The sequence below is a fragment of the Arachis duranensis genome, chromosome 5, assembly GCF_000817695.3.
Source record: "Arachis duranensis cultivar V14167 chromosome 5, aradu.V14167.gnm2.J7QH, whole genome shotgun sequence".
NCBI classification, from domain to species: domain Eukaryota; kingdom Viridiplantae; phylum Streptophyta; class Magnoliopsida; order Fabales; family Fabaceae; genus Arachis; species Arachis duranensis.
In genome coordinates this window covers 106,548,307-106,572,353 of record NC_029776.3, presented here as the reverse complement: position 1 = coordinate 106,572,353, position 24,047 = coordinate 106,548,307, and the positions used below count along the sequence as shown (strand labels likewise).

General features: G+C 33.3%; 4 protein-coding genes across 5 annotated transcripts; 1 reads left to right on the top strand and 3 right to left on the bottom strand.

Moving 5' to 3' along the window:
• Nucleotides 1-764: 764 nt before the first annotated feature.
• On the bottom strand, nt 765-5,328 carry LOC107491458 (protein HEAT INTOLERANT 4-like). The gene is made up of 16 exons (XM_052261888.1): nt 5,278-5,328; nt 4,814-4,864; nt 4,462-4,635; nt 4,201-4,239; nt 4,057-4,110; nt 3,904-3,967; nt 3,580-3,638; nt 3,001-3,131; nt 2,869-2,922; nt 2,675-2,733; nt 2,469-2,548; nt 1,959-1,997; nt 1,768-1,830; nt 1,638-1,685; nt 960-1,085; nt 765-878 (listed from the first exon to the last, which is right to left on the bottom strand). Exons 1-16 carry the CDS (start codon nt 5,326-5,328, stop codon nt 831-833), a joined length of 1,140 nt encoding a protein of 379 aa, XP_052117848.1. The 3' UTR covers nt 765-830.
• Nucleotides 5,329-6,518: 1,190 nt separating this feature from the next.
• LOC107491597 (protein PIGMENT DEFECTIVE 338, chloroplastic) lies at nt 6,519-10,015 on the top strand. Of its 2 annotated transcripts, none has more exons than XM_016112473.3 (8): nt 6,519-7,459; nt 8,052-8,126; nt 8,207-8,278; nt 8,474-8,554; nt 8,662-8,759; nt 8,907-9,032; nt 9,381-9,429; nt 9,529-10,015. In XM_016112473.3, the coding sequence occupies exons 1-8, from the start codon at nt 6,617-6,619 to the stop codon at nt 9,688-9,690; spliced, it is 1,506 nt and encodes a 501-aa protein (XP_015967959.1). In that variant the 5' UTR covers nt 6,519-6,616; the 3' UTR covers nt 9,691-10,015. The 2 variants fall into 2 exon arrangements, with proteins under 2 accessions (XP_015967959.1, XP_020999274.1); XM_021143615.2 differs by having other exon boundaries at nt 9,265-9,429; nt 9,529-9,686.
• Nucleotides 10,016-10,100: 85 nt separating this feature from the next.
• On the bottom strand, nt 10,101-12,079 carry LOC107491598 (ran-binding protein 1 homolog b). Its single transcript, XM_016112474.3, has 4 exons — nt 11,863-12,079; nt 11,609-11,760; nt 11,380-11,505; nt 10,101-10,713 (listed from the first exon to the last, which is right to left on the bottom strand). Exons 1-4 carry the CDS (start codon nt 12,009-12,011, stop codon nt 10,469-10,471), a joined length of 672 nt encoding a protein of 223 aa, XP_015967960.1. The 5' UTR covers nt 12,012-12,079; the 3' UTR covers nt 10,101-10,468.
• Nucleotides 12,080-15,026: 2,947 nt separating this feature from the next.
• Nucleotides 15,027-23,518, bottom strand: LOC107491460 (protein unc-13 homolog). Its single transcript, XM_021143614.2, has 6 exons — nt 23,088-23,518; nt 19,117-19,981; nt 17,525-18,382; nt 16,893-17,351; nt 16,596-16,782; nt 15,027-16,438 (listed from the first exon to the last, which is right to left on the bottom strand). Exons 1-6 carry the CDS (start codon nt 23,516-23,518, stop codon nt 15,459-15,461), a joined length of 3,780 nt encoding a protein of 1,259 aa, XP_020999273.2. The 3' UTR covers nt 15,027-15,458.
• Nucleotides 23,519-24,047: the final 529 nt, after the last annotated feature.

Below are 24,047 nucleotides of genomic sequence, written 5' to 3'. Positions count from 1 at the left end.
GATATCATATAAGTCGAATCCATCAGATTTAAATTAGCTAGTGTAACAACAAATAAATGTAAATCGAATCCAGTAGATTTGATTTATTAAGGAGGAGCATTACGTGTATTAAATCAAAACTTGTTTTGAATTACCACTATTGATAAACCATAGTAAATTAAATCTAATCGATTATTTACTTGTATAGGCATGGAATTTGATTAAATCGAATTTATTTAATTTAATTCATTAAAATAGTATGTGCTATATGAATAGAATCAAAACTTAAAGTGTTTAATGGAGTAGAAACCATAATAGTCAATGAGTTATAAATCAAATGGCATAGTCTCTACATATTCAATTAAGAGATCGCGAGTTCGAGTTCTCTATTTTTGGTAAAAAAAAATCATAATAGCCAGTGAAAATAGTTTTTTTTTTTTAATAAAGATGTATTTTAAGTTATTATGGACATGATGGTGTTCACTCAGACTGAAGTGTATGTATGTGCTTCTAATGGACAATGTTAATTAATAAGGATAAGATGTGCTAAAATTTTTCATGTGAATATGTATTAAGACTAGAACTTAGAGAGATTCCACATTTTTATTATGCATGAATAATATAGCATCTGGTGAATGACATTGATAATTGATAATGACCCTTAGAGCCAAATGGTTGAATCACATCCACATCTTCAAAAGTAGCTAAGTAAATACAATTTACTCTCTAAATACAACCAAATTAAAAAATGGACTAAATAATTTTTTTTAATATCAAAGCATCTAGTTTGGTTTTTCTGCAATTTCTAAGTCACAACTTTATATTAAGAAAAAATTTAAGCCTTAGCTTCATCATAGATACTCATGAGCCTTTCCATAATACCTGTTAATCACATGACACTGCCACAATACAAAGAATTAATTAGAACTTATCATTTTGATACATAAATTAAGCTATTATCATTAATATCTAAAACTAACCTTCTTTGATACAGGAGGAGAATCAGGACTTTGAACAGGATAGAATTTGTAAAATCTCATATTCTCAAATGCAACTTTAGTTTCCTCACTCATTTCTTCAATGGCTTTTCTTCTAGCTTCCCTTGCCTTAAAATCAATGACAAAAATCAAGAAACCTATGAAGTACGGACATTTCGTTGAATTGTCGTGTCCGCGTGACACATTTCGGACACAACACTCATCGACACTCGTCCAACACGCGTGTCTGCTGTGTCTAATCGTGTCTTAATAAAAAATAAAAAATTCTTCTTCAGACACACTTGGACACACCTAAATACCATCACGTGTCCGCGTGTCCAGCCTTATTCTTAACATATATCGTTTAAATGAGTTTAGAAATAATATATATTATTATTTAGTAAAACAAAAAATATTTTAGATACTTTTATATAGTTAAAAAAAGACATTAAAAATAGTTAAAAAATTATTTTATATTTTAACAGCAATAAAATATCAAAAATTCATTGTAATTTATCTAAAAAATACTTTATATTCTATATATATGCCGTGTCTCCGTACCTTATAAGTTTTTAAAATTCGAGTATCCGCGTGTCCTGTGTTTGTGTCTGTGCATCATCATAGAAAGAAACAAAAAGAAAAAGAAAAACAGATGTGTATGCATAAGAAAATTCATTATACCTCTTTATTAGCTTTCTTTGCTTCGCGTACTTTTTCCTTCACAAAATCCTATAACAAAAAAGAAAGAGAATCAGCCATTGAAATCAAGTTGAAAAAGTTAGTTGAAAAACTTGCATGCATGTATTCCTACCTTGAACTCTTCTTTTTGATCTGCTGATAATTCTTCATCTTTTATGAGCTCATCACTGAACTCCTGTGTGGAATGTTATTATAAAGCAAGAAATGTCAATGCTTTTCTAGTTTCTACTTAAAAATTTATCTTCTACTTAGAAAGTTGAACCTGACAGAATCATAAACATTAGAAAGTTAATCTGCCTTTACCTCAAGATCATTGAACTTCCAATCAAATGAACAAAAGACCTGCAAAATAAACAAATGTATCTAAACATGTCATGCAAAAATGGGGATCTCAAGCAACATACAAACACTGTTAAAAGTTTTAACTAACAATTTGTATAATAATAAGATTTAATTATTCTGTTAATCTTTATAATTTTACTGAACTTTCAATTAGGTCCCATTACTTTTTTTCTTTTTAATTGATCTATATTATATCAGATTTTGTAATTAAGTCTCTACCGTGACAAAAACGTTGGAATTAACATAATATTCTATTAAACAAAACCAATATGTCTAACACTTGACTGCATATTCTGTATAGTTTAACAGAATATTCCGTTAATTCCAATGTTTTTATCATGGTAGAGACTTAATTACAAAATTTGATATGGTCTAGGGACCCAAATTAAAAGAAAAAGAATATAAGAACCTAATTGAAAATTTGGTGAAACTATGAGAATCGACAGAATAATTAAACCTAATAATAATTACCGGCTTTGGCTCTGTTGGAAATAGTATTTGAACCTCAGTACTTTGTTCAAGTTCATCTTCCTTGAATGGATGGTAGAAATCTTCAAAAAGAATGACAATTAAAGGAAACAAATTAGTCAAATATTCTTTGTTCTATCTGATAGGAAATATACAACATAGTATGATCAATAATTAAAAAGTTAAGCCTCAAACTAATCACTACTCACATGGCAAGCAATACTCATATTTTTTCACTTGATCCAACTTTAAATGTTTCAAAGCAGCCCTGCATCACATTGAATATATCACACATAAAATCAGAACTTCTCTAATCAATAAAATATTATCATTTTGCAACCTGAATTCTGAAACAAGCTACTGATACTATACTAAGGTATTTGAATCAAAGATGGTGGCATACCTCCTTTGGGTGCAACTCAAGATAAATATTTGAGACTTCAATCTGTCAATGTTGAAGAAGGCAAATTCAGGAATAACCAAAAATTTCACAACAATATGAATAAAACAATTCCGAGGGTAGACGAATTAAAATGTGTACCGATCCTCTGAGGGGATGTATGGAATCCAATCCATTTTCATTTGTTTCATGGGAATAATCTCTTCAGTCTCTCTCTGAACAGAGGTAATCCCAATTTTATCAGATGGAGGAAAAGGTGACACTACCTGTTTTTTCATAAGAAAATTGTAGCATTTTTAATAATATAGTGAAAACTTCCAAGTTTTCTATTATCAAAATCAATATAGTTACAACTTACAAAGTAAACTCAAGTTTCTTATGACCAACAATAGGTGAATAGAAGTCAAAAACCATATCCCAAAGGATAGACTCACAAGTAACTAATCAAACTATATACACAAATTGCTCTTGATTTTATAGTTACATGGAACGCAATATATTCTGGTATAAAACTAGGTATGCGGTACACCACAGGAAAAATATTTTATGTGGAGAGTATACTTATAGCGTTTTAGTTCGTAGATAAATTGTAAATTGGTACGCGATACGTCACCTAATTGGTGAAATCATGTAACTATTGATACCTTGAAGCAATGATCAACTTAGCCGGAAGATTTTAATGTAGAGAAAGCGCGGCTTGAATTTAAAACTTACAGCGACAATAATAGGTACCAAGATAACTTTTTCTACATCTTTAAAGCAGACTTGTTGAGCTGCAAAACATGCACAAAAGAAGTGGCATTGCTAAGTGTTAACCTACATAAATATCTTCAATAGGGACACAAAACAATGAAACAAACATCGACCATACTGCATATACACCAAAATCAGCCACCAAAGTCAGCCACTAATATAAAATATATATTGAAATACAAATACACATTGAAAATAAATTAAACCACATATGTATTTATACATAAATACATTGGTGGCTGATTTTGGTATACGAATAGCGTTTTTGAACAAACAAATACTTACGCTCAGTACAACCAAAGAGGTAAACCTTTTTCCCATGCAAAACACCACCCTCTTCAAATGCATTCTGAAAAGCAATTTAATAAGTTAAATTCTAAAGATCAAATTTAGAACTACAAGATCAAAGGGAACTTTGTATTTGGTAGCAATACTCACTTCAAGATTAGAGAAATTCCACTTGTACTGATATACAGAATCCAATTGATCCCACTGGCATTATAATGTGATCGATGAGGTAAGCAAAAAAGAAAAAGAAAAAGAAAAAAATACTAAAAAGAAAGAACAATCCAATAAACAAACCTCTGTTCCAACAAGGAATACTTCTCTCCAGAAATCTTGCTAGAGAATACACATCAACAAATGTTTATTTATCAGTAAATGCATACATGTATATACATATATTAATGCATAAATTGAAGGAGATGATTCATCTGCTATTTGGATTATAACTCTACCAAATCTACAATCTATCATCAAAGCTGATAATGCAAAGTTACTGAAGAAACATGTAAATAAAATAAAGCAACATTGTAGAAGCAGAAACAAGCAAAGAATGCATACCAAGTTGCATTTGTCATCGAAGTACTCGTCGTGCAGCTCAGGGTTATCTTCAGATTCTGAAGGTGGTTTTGTGGAATGTTTCTTGGAATGTTGAGGTTCATGCCGCGGTTCTCTCCGCCTCTTAGTTCCTTTCCTCAGTGTAACGTACCGTACAAGGTTGCATTTTGAAAGAGACTGAAGAAATCAATCACTATATATTTGTGTATAAATATATATGTAGCTTATATATTTAAATAAAAATGCTTTCAAACCTTCATCATAACTTGATTGTGTAATTTAATCGAATAAAGTTATTTAATTTTTAGTTATGTTAAATCTAAATGAAATTAGACCAAATTTAGTCCAAGTTAACCAAATCTAAGCTGAACCAAGCTATGAACACTCTTACAATGTGTTGCTGGAACTAAAAGCATAACAAGTTAACAATAAATCAAAAGAAAATGTTAAGAAGAAACAGAAATGAAAGTGCTTAGAGAAATCATTATAGTTTTGTTTAGTGAACTATATCTAAAAAAAAAACATCAACCTTGTTGAAAATCATCATGGAGATCAAATATAAAATTGAAGACAAGTATTTAGTTAACTACCAAAAACTGAAAAGAAAATCAGAAGTAAAAATGTAGAATACAAATTACTATCAAGAAAAAAAGCATCTATTATTCTCAATCAACTAGTTATGTTATAATGTGGAATGTCTTATTAAGCGAGAGAAAGGTTTTTGACATACAAGAATAAGTGTAAACAAGATGAGTAAATATCCAATTCAGTCCCTGTCCATTTTAAAATAGAATAAAGCGATTTCCGTTAATACATTACATCCGATCCGCCCTTCTTCCTGACAAAAGTGAGCCAAGGCAGCCCTTCCATTATAACCCATCACTAAAGTTGACGGAAAAGTCTTACGTGACATTCACTGGCGCTGATGTGGAGCGTTTTTGGAGAATGGATGGGGACAAATCGACCTCTGTCCATTCTCACTAAGCCAACGTGACACTTAACTCTGAGTAACTCTTCACATTAGTGCCGGTGAATGTCACATAGGATGTTTCCGTCAACTTCAATGAGAGGTTATAACGGAGGGGCTGTCTTGGCTCTCTTTCATCAGGGACAAGGACCGGATCGGATGTAATTTATTGATAAGGATCGCCTTATCCTATTTTAAAATGGACAGAGACTAGATTGAGTGTTTACTCCAAGATTATTTATAAATTTTTTCTAAACAAAGAAAACTGACAAAAGGAGTAAAAATAAAATATAGTATTTATAAAGTACAAGTACATTCAGCGTGTGTTAGCATATATATTGTTTTTGTTTCTTATAACAAATTTCATGTTATGGTGTTGAACTCTTATTTTAAAAATATAACTAATCAATTAGCTTATTTAAAAGAAAATAAAATTAAATAGCACATTTTTTAGAGTTGTTACCTAACAATGAGAACAAGAATTGAAAATATCATAGCACAAATGACAGAAGATTCATATGATGCTGGCAAATGCAAACAATTATAAAGAGGAAGTAAAATTCTAACCCTAAATACTAATGATCATATCATCAAACCATTAAACACATGGCAAAGGCTAAAAAGCTAAGAAGATAACATGCCAAATTAATCACAAACAATAAATCTCATAAACAATGAAACAAGAAGAAAAAGTGAATGAATCTAGATTAGAGTTCATAATCTTACTTTAAATACAACGTAGCGGCCATGGTGCTTTGATGGTGACATGGTACTGAAACAGAATTACTGAAATTAGGGATTTGCATGAAATATTAAGAGAATTATTAGTGAAAGTAAAGATAATTGAGAGAAAAGAAAAGAATGACTCAAATATTCTGTAATGGTTAATTTACATTTTTACCATTTACTTTTATTGATCATAAAAATTTGAACAATAACAAACTAATGACAAATTAATCACCTATTATCTATCTTAAATATAATAATATTTTTCAAACAAACAAGAAAAAGTAAATATATAAATTTTAAACAAAATCAGTAAATCACAATAAATTTCACAAAATTTTTTACTGAAGTGGGAGAAGAAAGCTAAAGAGGATAGAATAGAACATAGAACTAGTTCACATGCAACTCAGAAACTCAGAACTGAACCGAACCTCGTAGCTCTTAAACTGTGTCAACAATACGAAGATGCCATTGATTCTTTGTCCATGTCAGTCTCTCTGCTTTCCCAATTGGACTTTACCTCTTAGCCATGTCACTGCTTTTCGCAACAATTTCCATAGAAACCCCATGAAACTCCCATATACAGAACGCGATAAATTTTCAATTTTGAGAGCTGCCCATGTTGAATTTTCCTCAATCAGTGAGAAATTTGATGGCTTTTCTAGTAATCAGTCATCTCAAGAAGCTCTTGATGGTGAAGGAACCCAAGACCAAGAGCATGCTAAGCTTGAGTTGCGCAACAAGCCTTCACCAACTACTGCAAAAAATGAGGTTGTTAGGGAATCAGAGAGAGGTTCTACAGAAGATGAAGCTTTGTCGCCATTTTTGAAGTTTTTCAAAGAGAATGGTTCTGTGGAGGAGAGAGAAGAAAATGATGGGCTGTTAGAAGTTTCTAAGGAAAGAGATGATATGGTTGATGAGAGTGAAGAAGTTAAGAAGGATAATGCTGAGTATTATGAACCAAAACCTGGGGATTTTGTGATAGGAGTTGTTGTTTCGGGTACTGAAAGCAAGCTCAATGTCAATGTGGGTGCAGAATTACTAGCTACAATGTTGACAAAGGAGGTGCTTCCCTTGAATACCAGAGAAATGGAACACTTGCTATTTGATTTGGAAAAGGATGAACAGAATTTTAATGTTCAGGGTAGGATGGGAATTCTAAAGAATGAAGATGCAATCAATGGGATTCCGGTTGCACAGGTTGGAACTGTTGTGTTTGCTGAGGTTCTTGGTAGAACACTTACTGATAGGGCTTTGCTTTCTAGCAGAAGGCTCTTCCGCCGCATCGCCTGGCATCGGCTGAGGCAGGTTTTTCTCTTTCCGACATGCCCCATAAAATGCTTAATATATAGTTCATTGGAAATTTATAGAATTTGTAAGTTGGATGTGATCATTCTCTTTTGGCTAGTTAATTGAAAACTAGGTAGCATGGACATGACACTAACAGATGAAAATGGCGAATTCTGAAGATCATGACCTGAATTTAGAATACAACTTATAAATATATCTATGGAAACAGCCATATTGATACAAAATTTATTTTGAAAAAATTAAAGTAGAAGTTGAAGGATATAGGCTAGGAGTATCTGTCACCAATACAGCAAACCATTTTTTAATTTTATGCTTCTTTTGGTTATTGATCCAAAAGGCCCAAACCGATTTATATGTTACAATATAAAATAGCTAATGTGATTATATACTTATTTATATACATGTATATAGCCTACAAAATAGACAAGGAAATAAATTTTCCTAACGGGGTATTATTTCATGCTGAGAGTTAGAAAAAATTTTTGCATGTATGCTTTAGTTATAGTCAGTAAGGAACTACAAATAATGGCAAATATAATCCTTTCTTTCATTTGAGAATCACATTTTCCAATCTTAATCTTTTGGGCAGATAAAACAGTATGGCGAATCTATAGAGGTTAGAATCACAGAGTGGAATACCAGGGGCCTGCTAACAAGGATTGAGGTCTGTGCTATCAAACTTAATCTTCTTGTTTATGTAACACTCGAGTAAATGTTTATATCCTCTTGAATTTCGATATGCAGGGCTTGCGGGCTTTCCTACCTAAAGCTGAGCTTATGAAAAGAGTAAATAATGTTAGCGAATTAAAAGAAAATGTGAGTTGCAGCCCTGAACTTCTCTCCAAAACAGGAAAAAAATTCCTTGTTTTGCATCAACTACTTATCTAGACCATCTTTGTTCCATGTCATGAATATTGACACAAGTATCTAACACAGATCTCCTCTTTTAGCTTGCCTTCGAGTCTTCGTCGTTCTTACATCTGTTAAATAATGTTAATAACAATGATCTAGGTGGGACGATGTATATATGTACAAATTACTCAAGTAGATGAAGACACAACCAATTTGGTACTTAGTGAGAGGGAAGCTTGGGTCAGTACTCAAAATCTTTTCGTTACCATTTTTTCTGCTTAGCTTTAACATTTAAATGTTGGATTTATTTTATTTTCCGATGCTGTTCAATGAAAATGATGCTGCAGGAAAAGCTATACCTTCAAGAAGGAACACTTCTAGAAGGGACTGTGAACAAGATCCTTCCTTATGGAGCCCAAATAAGGATAGGAGAAACAAATAGATGGTGAGTGATAGGTTGGATAACATAGTTGTTATTCTTTAGTCATTTGGGGAAAATGTTAACTCTTTTAGCTACTTCATGAATTTAAATTGTTAGGTTGAGATTATCAAAACTGTGTGTATGTTAAATTCTTTGTTGGATTCCTTTCAGTGGATTGCTGCATGTTTCAAATATCACTCGAGCCGAGATTAGTTCTGTTAGTGACATACTTTCTGTTGATGAGAAGTTGAAAGTTCTGGTGGTGAAGTCAACGGCTCCTGATAAAATCTCCTTAAGGTAATTAAAATTGAAGTTCTCCTCCCAATATACTACTATACATAAACTCCTTAAACAATTAGGCATCCATCATAAACAGGCCTTTAAAAGAGGGAGAAAACAAAATAGGGTAAGTAAAAAATATCATATATTTTCCCTGGTATTTCTTCTTAGTCATGTTTTTCACCGAGGTTTCTTGCAAGTTAAGGTTAGCGTCTTCGAGCTCACTTTGCTCTTTCATTTTTATCTTTAGATATGATTTGTGCATTCGGTTGCAACAAAGGTTGAGTTGGAGGAACCTCAATAGACCACAACATAGTGGTAAAAATAAAAATGCTGGTGATGACAATTTGTCTTTCTATCATGCAGCATTGCAGACCTTGAAAGTGAACCTGGCCTATTTCTCTCAGATAAACAGGTACTTATTTTGTTTATGTATTCTTTTCCTTATTGGTTGAGTTCTTTTATGGTGCAAGTGAGACTGATCTTGAGGTATGCTTTTTTCCTTCTTCCGAAGAGAGTGTTTCTGGAGGCTGATATGATGGCAAAGAAATACAAAGAGAACATACATCACAATCATCATATCATCCAAGAATCAGAGCCCCTCCCAAATAGTGTCTTCCCTTTTGAGAATGAAACACTTTATGCCAACTGGAAGTGGGTCAGGTTTGAGAAATAATAATGAAAACAAGCTCACTTTCAAAGCATAGTTATTGATAGGCATGCTCAAATCTCAATCCTATTAATGATGGGCCTTAAGCAAGCACGCCATTTTCAATGGCAGTGTAACAGAGACACTTTTCCTTACAAGAAAGCATCATGGGCCCCAATTGAAGAGGCTTCTGACGCAGCCTTGAACCGCTTAAATTTCTCCGAATTTCTTGCCCTAGCATTTCGGCTTATCATTTTATGATTTATTTTTTCAAACCATATGTAAATTTTGATGAGTGTAATTACATTTGTATACCAGAAATGATCGTGATTGCATTTATTAACTTTGAACATTGATGCTTCTTTGATCATATTGAGCAGGTTAAATACCACTAGTAATAAGTAATAACTAATTAGTAATTAGAGTTGCAAAAGACGTGAAATCAAAACAATGTATATCCAAAAACCTTTGTTTATAATTTTTAACTATTTTCTCGACTGCACCCTTGCAAGTTTCCCCAGAACACCGACAAATACATATATAGAATTGGAAATAAGACTCGAAAACTCCCAAACCCCGAAAGTACCAACCCTCAATAATCCAAATCTGACTCAAACTTCCCCAGCAACAAAGACTCAACAATGGACACATTCTGTTCAATAGCATCACCCTGACACAACCCTGACCTGACCTGACCTCAAGACTACGATGCATGAGGGGAATATCCCAAAAAACGGCGGCAGAAAAAGGTCAACAACCTAACTTTCATGTTGCCTAGCAAGGAAATGTGAATCAATGATATGATTCAAGAAGAGGGACTGGGCTCTTCGTCCTTTTTCTCTGATTCTGTCTCCTTTTTCTTCTCAGCTGATGCAGGTTCGCGTTCTGCAGTTTTTTCTTCAGATTCCTTTTCAGGTTTCTTTTCTTCACCTTCTTTCCCTTCAACACTCAATTTCTGAAGGAGACCGGCAGTATCAGATGCATCCGCATTTTCGGCTTTGCTTTGGGACTCGGCAATTTCTTGGAATGTTTCCATGAATGATTTGCAATCTAACAGAAGGACATAAAAACAAAAACAGTTAAACAATGCAATAAAACCATGTCCAAAATAGTAAACTAGTAAAGCAGAGAGTAACAATGTTATTTGTTGTCTGATGCAAAGTGCCCTCATACAAGGGGTATCTTAGTCACAAACAGTAGGCATCTTGCCCAAACAATTTCAAAAGGAATGGACGGCCATCTACCTTAATATCAACAAAAAGAAATTGACACTCATAAGCATTGAGGTACGTGCATTGAAATGGTATGAAGCTCTAATAAACCAAAGATCCTTCCGGGTCACAAGGAATCCTCACACCCTATGCAGGTAAACTAGTAATGCTAAATATAAATAGCAACACAAAAGTCAGCGAATAGCAGGCATTTTGCTGTCCTATCATAACACTATCTCAGAAAAGATGCTCACATATACGTGAGTGTATTTCAAGGAGTTACTACAAAAGATGCATACTAAAATTTGACAAACACAACTAATAGTTCACATATTTAGTTTCCTCCATACTACAAACCTCTTTAAATACAAAATATTAGAATTCTGTGACCGCGTCAATAACAAAATATTATAATTGAACACTGAATCAAAGTTTTGACTATTGATTAAAACCTATAGCTACAAAGTAGGTTCATAAAATACAACTAAAAAAAAGGCATACTTACTTTCAATCGATGGAAACCGAATGCAGAAAAGCTCATCTTTCAATTCACCATCGGCGAAGTCTCTGGCATGCCAAACACATGATTTCTCGTTCCCGGAGTGCTCCTGCACACTCATCGAAGGTAGAACTACAAAATTCCAACAATAAACCGGTCGAAATTCAGATTACGGTGGGAAAAAAGAGCAAATAAATAAATAAAAGATGATCGAAGTGAAAAAGGAGCAACTTACTCAAATGATTGGCGCAGATCTTGAGCGTCTTAGATTGCCTCATGAGGAGGCGAACCTTTCCAGTTTCCTTGTGCTTCAGGAACTTCACTGTTCCAGCACCTCGCTCCTTCCATTGATTCCCGTCCTTATCGAATCGATATAGCTTGGATTTACTGCAAAACAAAATTAATTTAAGAAAACAAAAATTCAGTTAATGAATCGATAAAACGCTCAAAAGGTATTGAGGAAAAAAAAAACACTGTTGAAATGCTTACAGATCGAGAATAGCATCTTCGTTTTCTTCGCCAGTGGAGACGGCGACCTCTTCGAGTCTGACGATCGGAGCTACCTGAGCTCCGGTGTCCTCGTCCTCGCCGGCGGGAGCCTCCTCCTCTTCGCGGTGCTCGGCTTCGGTGTTCGACATGCTGAGATTTTTGTGAGAGAGAGAGAGAGAGAGAGAGAGAGAGAGAGAGAGTGCGCGCTAGGGTTTAGGTAAACAGGGTACAGCGAAAAATTGCTTAAATTATAAGCAGACTTTTGGGTTGACGGTTGGATGGTTGGCACGTTATACACTTCACGATATTGATTTCCCTAACTGACGGTTGCGATCTGCTTCTATATTTTTTTTTTCGCATAAAAAATTAATGTTCTGGGTTGGGTTAGCCTTACAACTAGGCCTGGTTTAGCTTTTAAGATTGGATCTCATACATGGGCCCAAAAGATAAGAAGAGTAATGTAATTGTTGTGACAATATATTGCACTTGCTTGCTACACTGATTACCAAAAACAGAAAAATATTGCCCTTTCTACCAAAAAGTACTTATGCAAAGTGATTATGAGCAAGTGAACTACTATCACTTTTGGTAGTGAAAATTTTAATTTTAAAATTAGCCAGGTTAGTTATACAATAAAATGAGCCACGAGAATATAATATATATTAAAATTTAAAATATATATTAAAAATAAATTAAACAATACATATATTTATATATAAATATATGGTATTTTTTGTCATTATTTTATTTATTTGGTGTAATCTCTCAGGAATTAGACAAAACTATTGGATAACCAATTAATAATCACATTCTAGATATAAACAGTTAATCTCTTAGGAGTTTTCATTCATATTAAGTAGTAATAAGAGAATTTAGTATTTAATTTACAATAAAACTCTACAACTAAGTGATAACCTTAACTAACTCTAATTAATTTTTATTGTTTTTAATTTTTGTGGTGTTATTATTAAATAATTTCAGTTCATTTCTTAATTTATTTGATGTTCATTTGGATCCATAAATAAATTTAATGTATTTTTATTGATGTTAAGTCTTTTTTACTGCTTGTTAAAATCTGAACTAATTTCGATTCATGTGCGAATTAATTGATTGACCAAATTTTTTATTTGTGAAGTAATTAATTTCGATTCATTTCTTAGTTTAATTGATACTAATAGAAATTTTGATACCATAATAAAATTGAATAAAATTGAAAGAGTACGTAATAAAATTGAGAGAGTATGTAAAAAACTTTGTGTATTTTTTATTCAAATTAAAAATAAAAAAATGACTAATTATATATATACACAAAAACAAAATAAACTAATAGAATTTTGAATTTTAAACTAAGCTACCAGACTAATAGAAATTGTGAACCCAAAAATAAAAGAAGGCCAAACCATAAATTAACATGCATTTACAGAAAAATACTCGTACAAACATAGTTTGCGCCATTGTACCCCCAACTGTTCCTGCTATATCACCAAATAACGAAGGTTGTAGGAATCCCTACAGCTAAGGGGTGATTTTGGTTGGGGCGGATAAGGTTACTTCAGAAGAAGAAATTAATTAAAACATGAAGTATGTAATTACTAATATTTAGCAATAATTTTAAAGACAATAATAAATACACAACAACAATTTAGCAAATAAATAGAAAACAAAACCTAAATAAAAAATCCAATCAATTAAATTGCAACAACTTAATAATTTAACAAATTAAAATAACAATAATTCAATAATTTAACAAATTATCAACTTAACAAATTTAAGAAAAGAAAATCACAAAAAAAAATTAAAAACAACACAGCAATTACACAAGATCAATTAGCATATTAATAAGTTCACAATAACAGTTAAAATTTACCAGAAGAACACTAATACAAGTGGAATCATCATGCTAATATGTCTTTTACAAAAATGCTATTTGTGCAGCTAAAATTTTTTAATTACTAAGATTCAATTATTCTAATTTCACATTCAATCGATTTACTAAGTTTTTAAAAGCTAGAAATTATAAAACCAACCAGAAATATGATTGAATAGTTGTTTATTGTAATAGAAAGTTGAGGAAGATATTAATAGTGAAAATGAATTGTTTAACCATATATGATCATCAGTATAATAAAATTAATTAATTAAAAGAATACGTTATAAAATTGAGAGAGTACGTAAAAAGAATTTGTGTTTTTTTCTTTTTAAATTTTAAACTATTCTAAGTTTATATTTACAATAAAAATGAATCAAATTTTGTTCATGTAGATATCGGTTGCTTTTGTACACACCCAACTGTTCATACAAGATTGGCAGGTACCAAAATTGTGGTGCTCCTCCTGCTGAGAATGGTTGTGCGCATTGCTGCCGCCACACTGACCTAAGTGCTGCTGCCTAGAACTAAGGTGTGATGCTAACTGTTCATCAGGGGTCATGGGGATAATCTCTATAACTGACATTATTCGTTTGTTAGTTAGTTCTTTACTATACGTGGTACATTTTTGATATTTTGGTTATTCTTGTTGGTGATTCATGTACTCTGATATTAGTTTGCTTACTTCAGTAAAATTCATCGGGAATAGTGTTTTTTGCTATGCATAGTGCATTTTTGATATTTTGTGATTCTTGTTGGTGACTCGTGATATTGGTTTGCTTACTTCAATAAAATTCATCAAGAGAATAGTGTTCCTCCTCTAATTCTCATCCTCTCATTCTCTATTTCCTAGTTCAATAAAGAGCAACTTTATCTTTTGGAACTAGTGTTACTTTAGGAATGTTATTATCTAATTTTATTACATTCAATGTTTTACTTTTACTGCGCGAACGTTCTTGTATATGTCTATCTAATTTTGCTTCTAATGGTGATCGATAAACTGATTATTTGTTAATTAGTTTTATAAAATAATTGTTGCATTTTCCTGAAATGAATATATGGCAACCTATTCCTGCAATAGTGACAAAGATTAGTAAACTAAGTAGCAACATACCTTTCATTACTATTTCCGTGGAAAAGTGATTAAACCATTCAATTAAGGCCTTTTGTTTACATGGTGCACTAAAATTAGTAATGACAACATGCATGCAAGTAGTTCAGTTTCCTTTTTTCGGTTACAAAAATACACGATGTGCTCATCACACTATTCAGCAATTTATAATCGAAATTGTTATTGACCATCGTTGCATCCTGTACAAGCTAACTCCTAAGATTAAATGCATAATCATCATCAAATTACATTGACTAAATTTTGCTTCTCTCGTTCTCCCTTCCTCACAATTCCATCAAATGCTTCCTTCTTTGAAGTAAAGACATTTTACGCCAACAATGATTAGCAAAATGGATCATTGCTTACCTTTAACTTGAATCCAAAGAAACTATGACGGTGTTTGGTAAGTGTTTTAAGATAAAATATAAAAACACTTAGACGAATTAGACAATAAAGACAGAAACAAGACAGAGAAAAAAAATATGCCTGTCTCTATCTTTATTGTTTTCATTTTACCTATTTTTATATTTTTGTTCTCAAAAAAAATTGTCTCTAAGTGTATCTATATTGTTGGTTTGAGACAATTACCAAACAAAGCCTAACATACCTCCTTTGCTGTTATCTCCTCTTTGCTATTGAGAATGTCCTCTTCAAGTAATGGTTTGCAGTTTTATCATTTCTATAGCATAAGACCCTCAATATTGTGTTGGGGTCAGTTCTACTCCACTTCCTTGTAGTTGGAGGCATTGGCAACTTGTGTCCAATAACACCATTTGCCTCATCACTTAACACAATATTGGTCAAAGTCTCCATCAACTCTCCAGTGCTCAACCCCATCAATGCTATAACCCCTTCAACTACCTCACTCTCTTTCTCCACTGCTTCATCACCAACCAACCCTTCTCCACAGTTGATGAACACAGCCTTCAAGTTTTCAAAGTCTTCTTGGATCATAATGTAATCTGACTCATTGAACATCCTTGAGGTTCCACCAGCAAGCAGGACCATAAGGAATGCATCAAAGCATGCCTTCATGATCTCTTTCATTGCCTGTGCTCTGGCTCTTTCGGTCAGAATCGCAGTCATCAGCTTGAGGTTATGCTTGAGAACAGTGAGTCCTGGTTGGATTCTGGCACTGGCTACATCCCCTGCATAGAGTGTTTCATAGAGGAAAGAGTTCGAGTCAAAGAATATGAGGCGATAGGATGCAACTTCTGAGAGGTGCTGGCATGCTGCTAAGATAGAAGAGTTTGCTGTTTCAAAGTATGAAGTGCTTTTGCTGCTGTTAGTTAAAGGGGTCTGTATATTTTTGAAACTATGGCGAATCGAAGGAACGACTCCTTTGGACAAGGAGAGTGATTTGTCAAGGGAAGGGATATGTTGAAGGAGATAGTGTAAGGTGTTGATTCGAATGTAGAGGCGCTGCGTTCCGCGGCTGGTACATGCATGAGGATGCCTAGCTTCATATATTCCATACATGTGTGGATCTTCACATGTTACTCTGCATGGTGTAGCTATCTTCCAAAACTTGTGGAACTTTGAATTCCTATTGCATCTGGTGAGTGGTGGAAGATTTGGCACATAGTTCTCTTTCAAACCTTTGAGCAGAACATAATAAATCAGAAATCAAGGATGCTAGGTAGCGATTATTATTTAGCATTTCAAATGAACCTAGTGATTTAGGAAGGAGATTTCTAGGGATAGCATGTTCAGATTTATTTCATCATATGAACTAATTGAACTCAAATTACTTACCACATGCTGCTACAAACATTGTGTACTCCTTGAAGAGATTTTGTAATCCAGTAGCAAGTTCTTGGACTAAATCTTCAGTTATTGGTACTGGAAGTAGAAAGAATTCTTGCACAATTATCTTTGCCAAATTCATCAGCTCTACTACTGATTTTGCATAAGGCTCTGATTTGGACTTTGGATTCCAATTCTGAAATATAAGGCACAAAAAAGATTTATAAGATTGGGAAACTAAAAACATCTGATATGATATAAAGAGGATATAAAGAGGATCATATATATCATAAAGCCAGAACTTACTTCATGTTCTTTTGCTTTTTGGAAACAGTAATTCCCTCTTTGCATTGAAGCATCCATCCATCTCTTCAAAATGTTAACTATGGTTGAATCAACTTCAAAAGGAACCATCTCAGTCACTACTGTTTTGCCACCATCTTCACAATCAACCGAGTCTTCAACTACCATTTGGACCAAAATATCTTCTAGCTTTTTAGCCCTTTGTAGTACTATAATTGTCTCGCTTGTTTCTGTTGTCATCATTTCAGTTAAATACTGCTTCAAAACAAATCCATAGCAATTGTTCAATGTCAATGCTGCAACTGCAGCTGCAGTTGGATGCCATTTCTTCAACACTGGACTATAACTTTGTCTTTCTTTATTTGCCAAGTCTTCAATCTCTTGTGCTAATTGGAACATAACTTCACTTATTTCTTTCTTTGTTTGACATTCAGTATATTTGGCATTTGCTGCTTGGAGTGCCTATAATCATCAGAAAACGAGAAATCCATTATATAAATCAGTAATAAGCATTGTTATCAACTATTCAGATATTGTATTGCCTTTTACTCTCTAAACTGCAACCTGCACTTTAAATGAGACTAATTCTGTTCAGAAATAAGTATAATTTGCATCATTTTTAGACTAGCACTTACATTTTCAAATGCATTCTTCATCGAAGATCGAATATAATCATCAACCCTATCCCCTCCTTTCCCTTCACTACCTTCACCAGAGGGTGCAACATCTCCTAGAATCTTGTGTGCTAACAAAACTACAGGAAGAAGGTTCTCAATTTCTCCAGCAGCCTCAACTTGGAAATATTCTTGGTAAGCAAGCAACCTCTTTTCACCCCAATCCTTCAATGAACTTAACACGGATTTCAATATCTCAACATACTTTGGATCCTTTTCTTTCTTAGCATCACTTGCAACCTCATTCAACATTGCATGTGAGGCACAGAGTAGGTCATGTTCTACTTGGCCAGTTTCCACATATTTTTGAAACAGAACCCATGCAAAGCACACATTGTGAATTGACCTATTTATCCCTAATGATGTCCATGTTTTCTTCATTAAGTCAAGCATCTCATCAACCTCATCAAGGATTGAAGTTTCCTCCTTTAGATCAAAAATGGATTGAAGAAGAGGTATATAGAGATGAACATTGACAGGGTAACCATTAGCCCAGTGGCACACATTGGTGGGAGCACCACCATCAGGGTTCCTCATTGATAAGGAAAGAACAGAGTTGCTGAAAGTTCTCATTGTATCTGAGTTCCTGCCTGTGTCCAAAGGCTGTTCCACACCATTCTTTATGATTTCCCTGAGGTTCATGGCGAATTGGTTGGTCTTTTCGACCGGAATGGAAGGGTACAAGAGGAGTCCTGCTTCAATCATCTTGAGCTGCCTCTTCTGCCACAAATGGTACTCTTGGAAATTGTTGAATTCTGAGGGCTTAAGGTGGCGTAGGAGTTCCAATGGCAGGATGATCGTTTCTGCTTGTCTTCCAAGCTGCAATTCAAGTTTGTTTTTGTAATTAATGGTTAGCTAGTTTAGACCAAAATTAGTGTAGTAGCTAGATGAATCAATCACATTATTATATTTAACAATGACATTAAATGTGTCAACGGATTCATTATCTGCATAATCAATCAATAGTAGTTAATTGGAATTAGGACGACTCTTATTTTTTGTTGAAGTGGCTGACATTATAAATTGGAGGATGAGATACAATGCTGGACAGAGAATCAAATTTACACAATAACATGAAATTATTAGTTAACTACTCTTTCAACAAGATGGAAAAAATCTGAGATAACAAGATATCCATTGCCATCTCATCCCATGCATGCATTATTTGTCGTTACAATAACCAAGGAAGATTACACCAAAGAACCACCCAGCCAAAAAGTTATTAGAACATTGAAATTTCAATAATGGTAAATTACCAAAATAATATCTAAGTATTTTTTGTCACATTTTAAATTCATTCAAAAAATTTACTTTTTTTTTTACTTTTCATATTATTTTTTAGCACTCGAATATTAACTTTACTTTTAATAAATAATAACAATAAAGCCTATTATGCATATTTATTTCTTGAGTGACTTTGTCAAACAATCTTATTATTTGCGTATAACAATTAAAAAATAGTCAATTTTCATATTATTTTGTTGAAATTCATTTAAAGAAAAATATTGAAGATTTGAAAATAATAATAATAAAGAATAATAATTTGAAGTTACTTGGCCAACAAGGGTCCTCATTAGGGTTTTTCTGAGGCGGTTATCACTCTGCTCCGTCACCTGCATCTGCACCCTCATCACATCCGCCATACTCATCTGCTTCCTCGGCTTCACCAACCGAGACTTGGGGCTGCTACCTCCCGCCACCGGCGACACCAACGGCGACATCAACGGCGACATCGCCGGAGACTCCGCCGCCGAAATTCTCTGATCCAAGGTGCTCCTCATCATCTTCAACCCTAGCGCACGCTTCACCCTACTCGACTGCGACACCGGCGCTCCACCAGCACCACCACCCACACCATTATTATTCTCATGCTTCGAATAGAACGTGAGGCTGCTCTGGCCACCGAAGCCCGGCGAGGACCTACACGCCGTGAAGAACAGCTCGTATGCGGTTTCCCTGAAGTCATCGCCGTCGATTCCTTGAAGATCCCCAAACGGCCATGCCAGATCGCTTTGTTTATCGTAGAGATCTTGTTTGGCTTTCGCGACGTAGTTATGTTGTTCGTCGTAGAAGTAACTTGAAGGGGATAATGGTTGTGGTGATTCCAATGGTGACGAGGGAGGCATGAGAACTGGATCTGATTCATAACGAACCAGTTGTTGGCTTTGTTGAGAGCGTGTCGGTGTCGTTGCGTTGTTGCTGGTGGTGAAAGACGACGGCGTTTCGGCGCGCGACGTAGGCGATAGTGGGAAGGGATCGGGACAAGAGTCGCGGCGGTTGTGGGTGGAAATGGGACGGATAATCGGAGGGAGGGATAGGCCTGGTAAGGATTCGCGGCGGCTGTGGCGCCGGCGAGATCGTGGAGACGTTGGTGGTCCATGGTGGTGGTGGTGGTGGTGGCGGTGGCGGAGGAGGTAGCTGCATGCAACAGTGAAAATTAAACTAATTAATGTGTTATCATTATTATTTATTTTTTATTATTATTGTCACTTCATAGTTGTGATAGAGAAGATTTTAGAAAGTAGCTATTCGAAGATAATGGTGAATAACGGAAAGGTGGATGAGGAAGGTGATGAGTTGTTAATTTTAAGTTAGATTACTTTTTTGGATAATTAGTTTATTAACGAGATTAATGATTGGCTGAGGTAGCGCCACCCACAATTATTCCTTCCCCATCTCTCTATTTATTAGTTGTGAGATAACTAGATATATCACATTTACCACAATGTAAGATCTATCCAGTGTGAAATAATTAATAACGGTGTTGGGCTTTCGTTGTTAGGCCAGGGGATAACAACGATTAGATATCAGATCTTTCTTCACTTACATGTATTTTTCTGTTTTACTCCCTGTAAAAACAAAAATAATTTTAAGGGCAATTTACATGAAAAAAACTAGATCACAATCAATTTTACGTGAATTTTTTAAAAGAAGAAACGTTACATATATTTTTTAATTTATAATTATATATCAATTAAATTGACTAAATTTAATTTGATCATTTTAATAGTAAATTGAATTAAATAAATTCGAACTATTAAGTTTATACATATATCAATTCTGTTAACTTTGACTTAATAATATTTAAAATTTATCCATAGTAAATCAAAACTATTTGCTTTGAATTATTAGGTTTATACATAATTATGCAAAGTAATTATTCATGCTAAATCAAATTTAGTGGAACCATTTACTTTTAGGGTTTATTACTGAGTAAATTGAATTTAACCTATTTGATTTACTATATTTCACTTAGTCTCCTATGTAAATCGAAGCTATCAATTTTAATTTGTTACTGCAAATCTTAAATCAAATGAATGATGTTAATTCAATTTATTATCTCACCACGTAAATCAAATACATTAAATTCAATTTACATAACAAAGTCCTAAATCAATGAATTTGATTTATATATAAATAATACTCCCACGTAATATTTTTTTATTTAGGGGATTCATGTAAAATTGAACCTCCATAAATTAAATTACCTAATTTTAATGCACTATAAATATGTAAATAATTTTATGCGTGTATACTGTATATTTAATTATATTACGATATTAAAAATAATTATTGTTCGTATTAATTATGTGAATAATTATAAAAAAAATAATTTAACGATGGTATAAAATATTTTATATTATTAGTGTACTAAAATTAAATTCATAAACAAAAGAAAAACTTTAAATCAACAAAAAAAATTTTTTGGCAAAGATATAAAATCTATTTTTAAATACTCCTTATTAAAAATAAAGAGTGTTACATTCTTTTGTAATTAAATAAATCTTATCTTGTATTTATTATATTTTATATCAACAATTCGTAATTATAATTTAAAATTCAAGATTTAAAAAATATTGCGCTTATTTTTTTCAAAATGTATTAACATTTATTAGTTTATAATCAACAATTGCATTTATATTTTTCTCATTTCATAAGAGAAAGAACATCTTTAATTAATTGATTTTTTATATTTTAACTATAAAATATTGAGTTTAAATATTAAAAGTAAAAAAAATGTTTTTAAGATATATAGTAAATAATTAAATATATATATATAGTGTGGTAGTTAACGGAAGAGAACTGGCCCTCGTCGTTTCTGCAAATAAAGTTTAGACACGTAATCTTCGTCGATTATTCCAAGCATAGTAACTAGTACGGGTAAGAAACGTGGTGATTAAAGCTATGTAGATCTCTTAGCTTGTATTCATATAAACAAGAATAACGTGTTAGAATAATTAATTTTCAATGACCCAGATCATCTATATTGAATCACCAAAAAATATAACATAATGCGGAAGCGTACCTGAATTCATAAACATAAATTATGATTGGAAGAGTTTGGATCTTGTGGTTCTTTCGATCTTCCTCAACCAAAGCCTTCTGTATCCCTAGACGGCTAAACTGCAACTCTTTTAATGGGGAAAGAGCAACAAAGGCGGCTTTGGTATATTGGGGACCGAAACCCTGAAGGTCTATTTATATTTGAGCATGGCACCCATTAAACCCTTAAGCCCAAATAAAATAGTATCTAAAGCTCAAAAGATAATATATCTAAAATCCAAAAAGATAATTATCTAAGGAACAAAAGATAATATCCGATTTTATTCTCATTTAATTCCAAATCACAAGTAATAATGACTTATTCAATTAGCATTTATAACAATAAATGAGATCATCATTATATAAGTCATTTAATTTGAAATAGCATCATTTGTGATTATAATTAATATATGTGTTGCCCACAAATAAGTTAAGAAATTAAATAATTTCCTAACAATCTCCCACTTGGGCTATACATATATTCTTTCTTGACATAATCACATTTTATAAACTTTATGCGCGCATCTGAATGCTATTTCTCTCATTACTTTAACAATCTGGTCCGTCTCATACATTAGATATGGAACTACCGCAGCTTTTATCACATTAAATGCCGTGACTAAACCACGCCAATCACCATCCTAATATACTTAACGACATAGATCAAATTTGGATGAGTAATATGGAAATTACATGCCAAGTGATCTCATGCATGTCTATTTCCAGCTGGTCCAACTTTATTGAGATCAAACACAATACAAATATTGCAAAATGAACATTTCATATAACATGAAATAAACCATCAACTTAATTCTGCAGAAAATAACTCAATATCTGTCATAGGACATATAACATGAAATAAACTCCCACTAAACCAAGGCATCATAAATATTGACACCCATCCGAGCAGTGTGCTCATGAAAAACTTTAGGGTTCAATCCCTTGGTAATGGGCCTGCTAGCATATACTCTGTTTCCATATGTCCTATGGAAATCTGTTTTTCTTAAACTTTCTCCTTGACAACTAAGAAACTTGATGTCTATATGCTTCGATTTTGTCAAGCTCTTATTGTTATTGGAGTATAGTACTTACTGACTTATTGTCACAAAATATCTTTAATGGCCCTTTCAATGTCATCAACTATATGAAGCTTAGTGACAAAGTTTCGCAACCATATGCCATGAACTCGAAATCAGAGTACCTAATGATCTCCAAATTTTCTGATCTCCGATAAATAAGCATGTAATCCTTTGTTCTCTTTAGATAACGCATTATGCGTTTAACAACTATCCAATGATCCATATCCGGATTGCTCAAGTATCTACCTAACACTCCCACTATAAATGATATATCAGGATGTATGTAGACTTGAGCATACAATAAATTCCCTAGTGCTAATGCATAAGGCTTATCATGCATTGATGTCCTCTCAAGATCATTTTTAGGGCATTGTTTGAGACTGAACTTGTCTCCTTTAGCTACGGGTGTATCCATTGGTTTACAACTTTCCATGCCATATCTACTTAAAATCTTTTCGATATAGTTCTTTTGTGATAATCCAAGAATACCTTGAGAGCGATCTCTTAGTATCTCGATTCCTAATACAAAAGAGGCATCACCAAGATCTTTCATTTCGAATTTGTTCGATAGAAATTTCTTAATATTTACCTCAAAATCATATGAGGTATTGCCTTAAACTTGTGATACCATTGACGAAAAGCTTGTTTGAGATCATAGATAGATTTCTCCTTTTTTCTGTTAGATCTCCTCAATGGTACTTCTTGAGGTTGTTGAGCTTGCTATATGGGATGGGGTTGAGGAGGATTCTCATTATTTTCCTATGTTGTAGCAATATCTTGAGAAACAACAATATTCTTATTGTTCTCTTGTACTGTAACTGGATCTACAGTAGGATTCTCATTGTGCTCTTGTACTATAACTGTGTCTTGAACAATAATAGGTACAAAGACCTGATCATTGTCAGTTACAGAATCCTCATCAAAAGCAACATTTCTAGTATCTCCTTCCCCCCAAACTCAACATCCTCAAGAAAACATCCAAGGCTTGGGACTTTTCATGTATTAAATATAGATACCCATAACGAGAGTAATCATCTATGAACGTAATAAAGTACCGTTGTCCATTCCAAGAGACAGTAGAG

Coding starts and splice junctions, on each gene's coding strand:
- LOC107491458 (XM_052261888.1), bottom strand. CDS start 5,328: ATGGAAGGGCTGCCTTGGCTCACTTTTGTCAGGAAGAAGGGCGGATCG. Junction 4,636..4,813: donor CTTGGTTCAGCTTAGATTTG/GTTAACTTGGAC, acceptor TGATTTCTTCAG/TCTCTTTCAAAATGCAACCT. Junction 879..959: donor CTCCTCCTGTATCAAAGAAG/GTTAGTTTTAGA, acceptor GTATTGTGGCAG/TGTCATGTGATTAACAGGTA.
- LOC107491597 (XM_016112473.3), top strand. CDS start 6,617: ATGCCATTGATTCTTTGTCCATGTCAGTCTCTCTGCTTTCCCAATTGG. Junction 7,460..8,051: donor CCTGGCATCGGCTGAGGCAG/GTTTTTCTCTTT, acceptor TCTTTTGGGCAG/ATAAAACAGTATGGCGAATC. Junction 8,279..8,473: donor TTAGCGAATTAAAAGAAAAT/GTGAGTTGCAGC, acceptor ACAATGATCTAG/GTGGGACGATGTATATATGT.
- LOC107491598 (XM_016112474.3), bottom strand. CDS start 12,011: ATGTCGAACACCGAAGCCGAGCACCGCGAAGAGGAGGAGGCTCCCGCC. Junction 11,761..11,862: donor GAAGATGCTATTCTCGATCT/GTAAGCATTTCA, acceptor TTTGTTTTGCAG/TAAATCCAAGCTATATCGAT. Junction 10,714..11,379: donor TCGGTTTCCATCGATTGAAA/GTAAGTATGCCT, acceptor TCCTTCTGTTAG/ATTGCAAATCATTCATGGAA.
- LOC107491460 (XM_021143614.2), bottom strand. CDS start 23,518: ATGAAAGATCTTGGTGATGCCTCTTTTGTATTAGGAATCGAGATACTA. Junction 17,352..17,524: donor TGAAGAATGCATTTGAAAAT/GTAAGTGCTAGT, acceptor TGATGATTATAG/GCACTCCAAGCAGCAAATGC. Junction 16,783..16,892: donor AAAAAGCAAAAGAACATGAA/GTAAGTTCTGGC, acceptor CTTATATTTCAG/AATTGGAATCCAAAGTCCAA.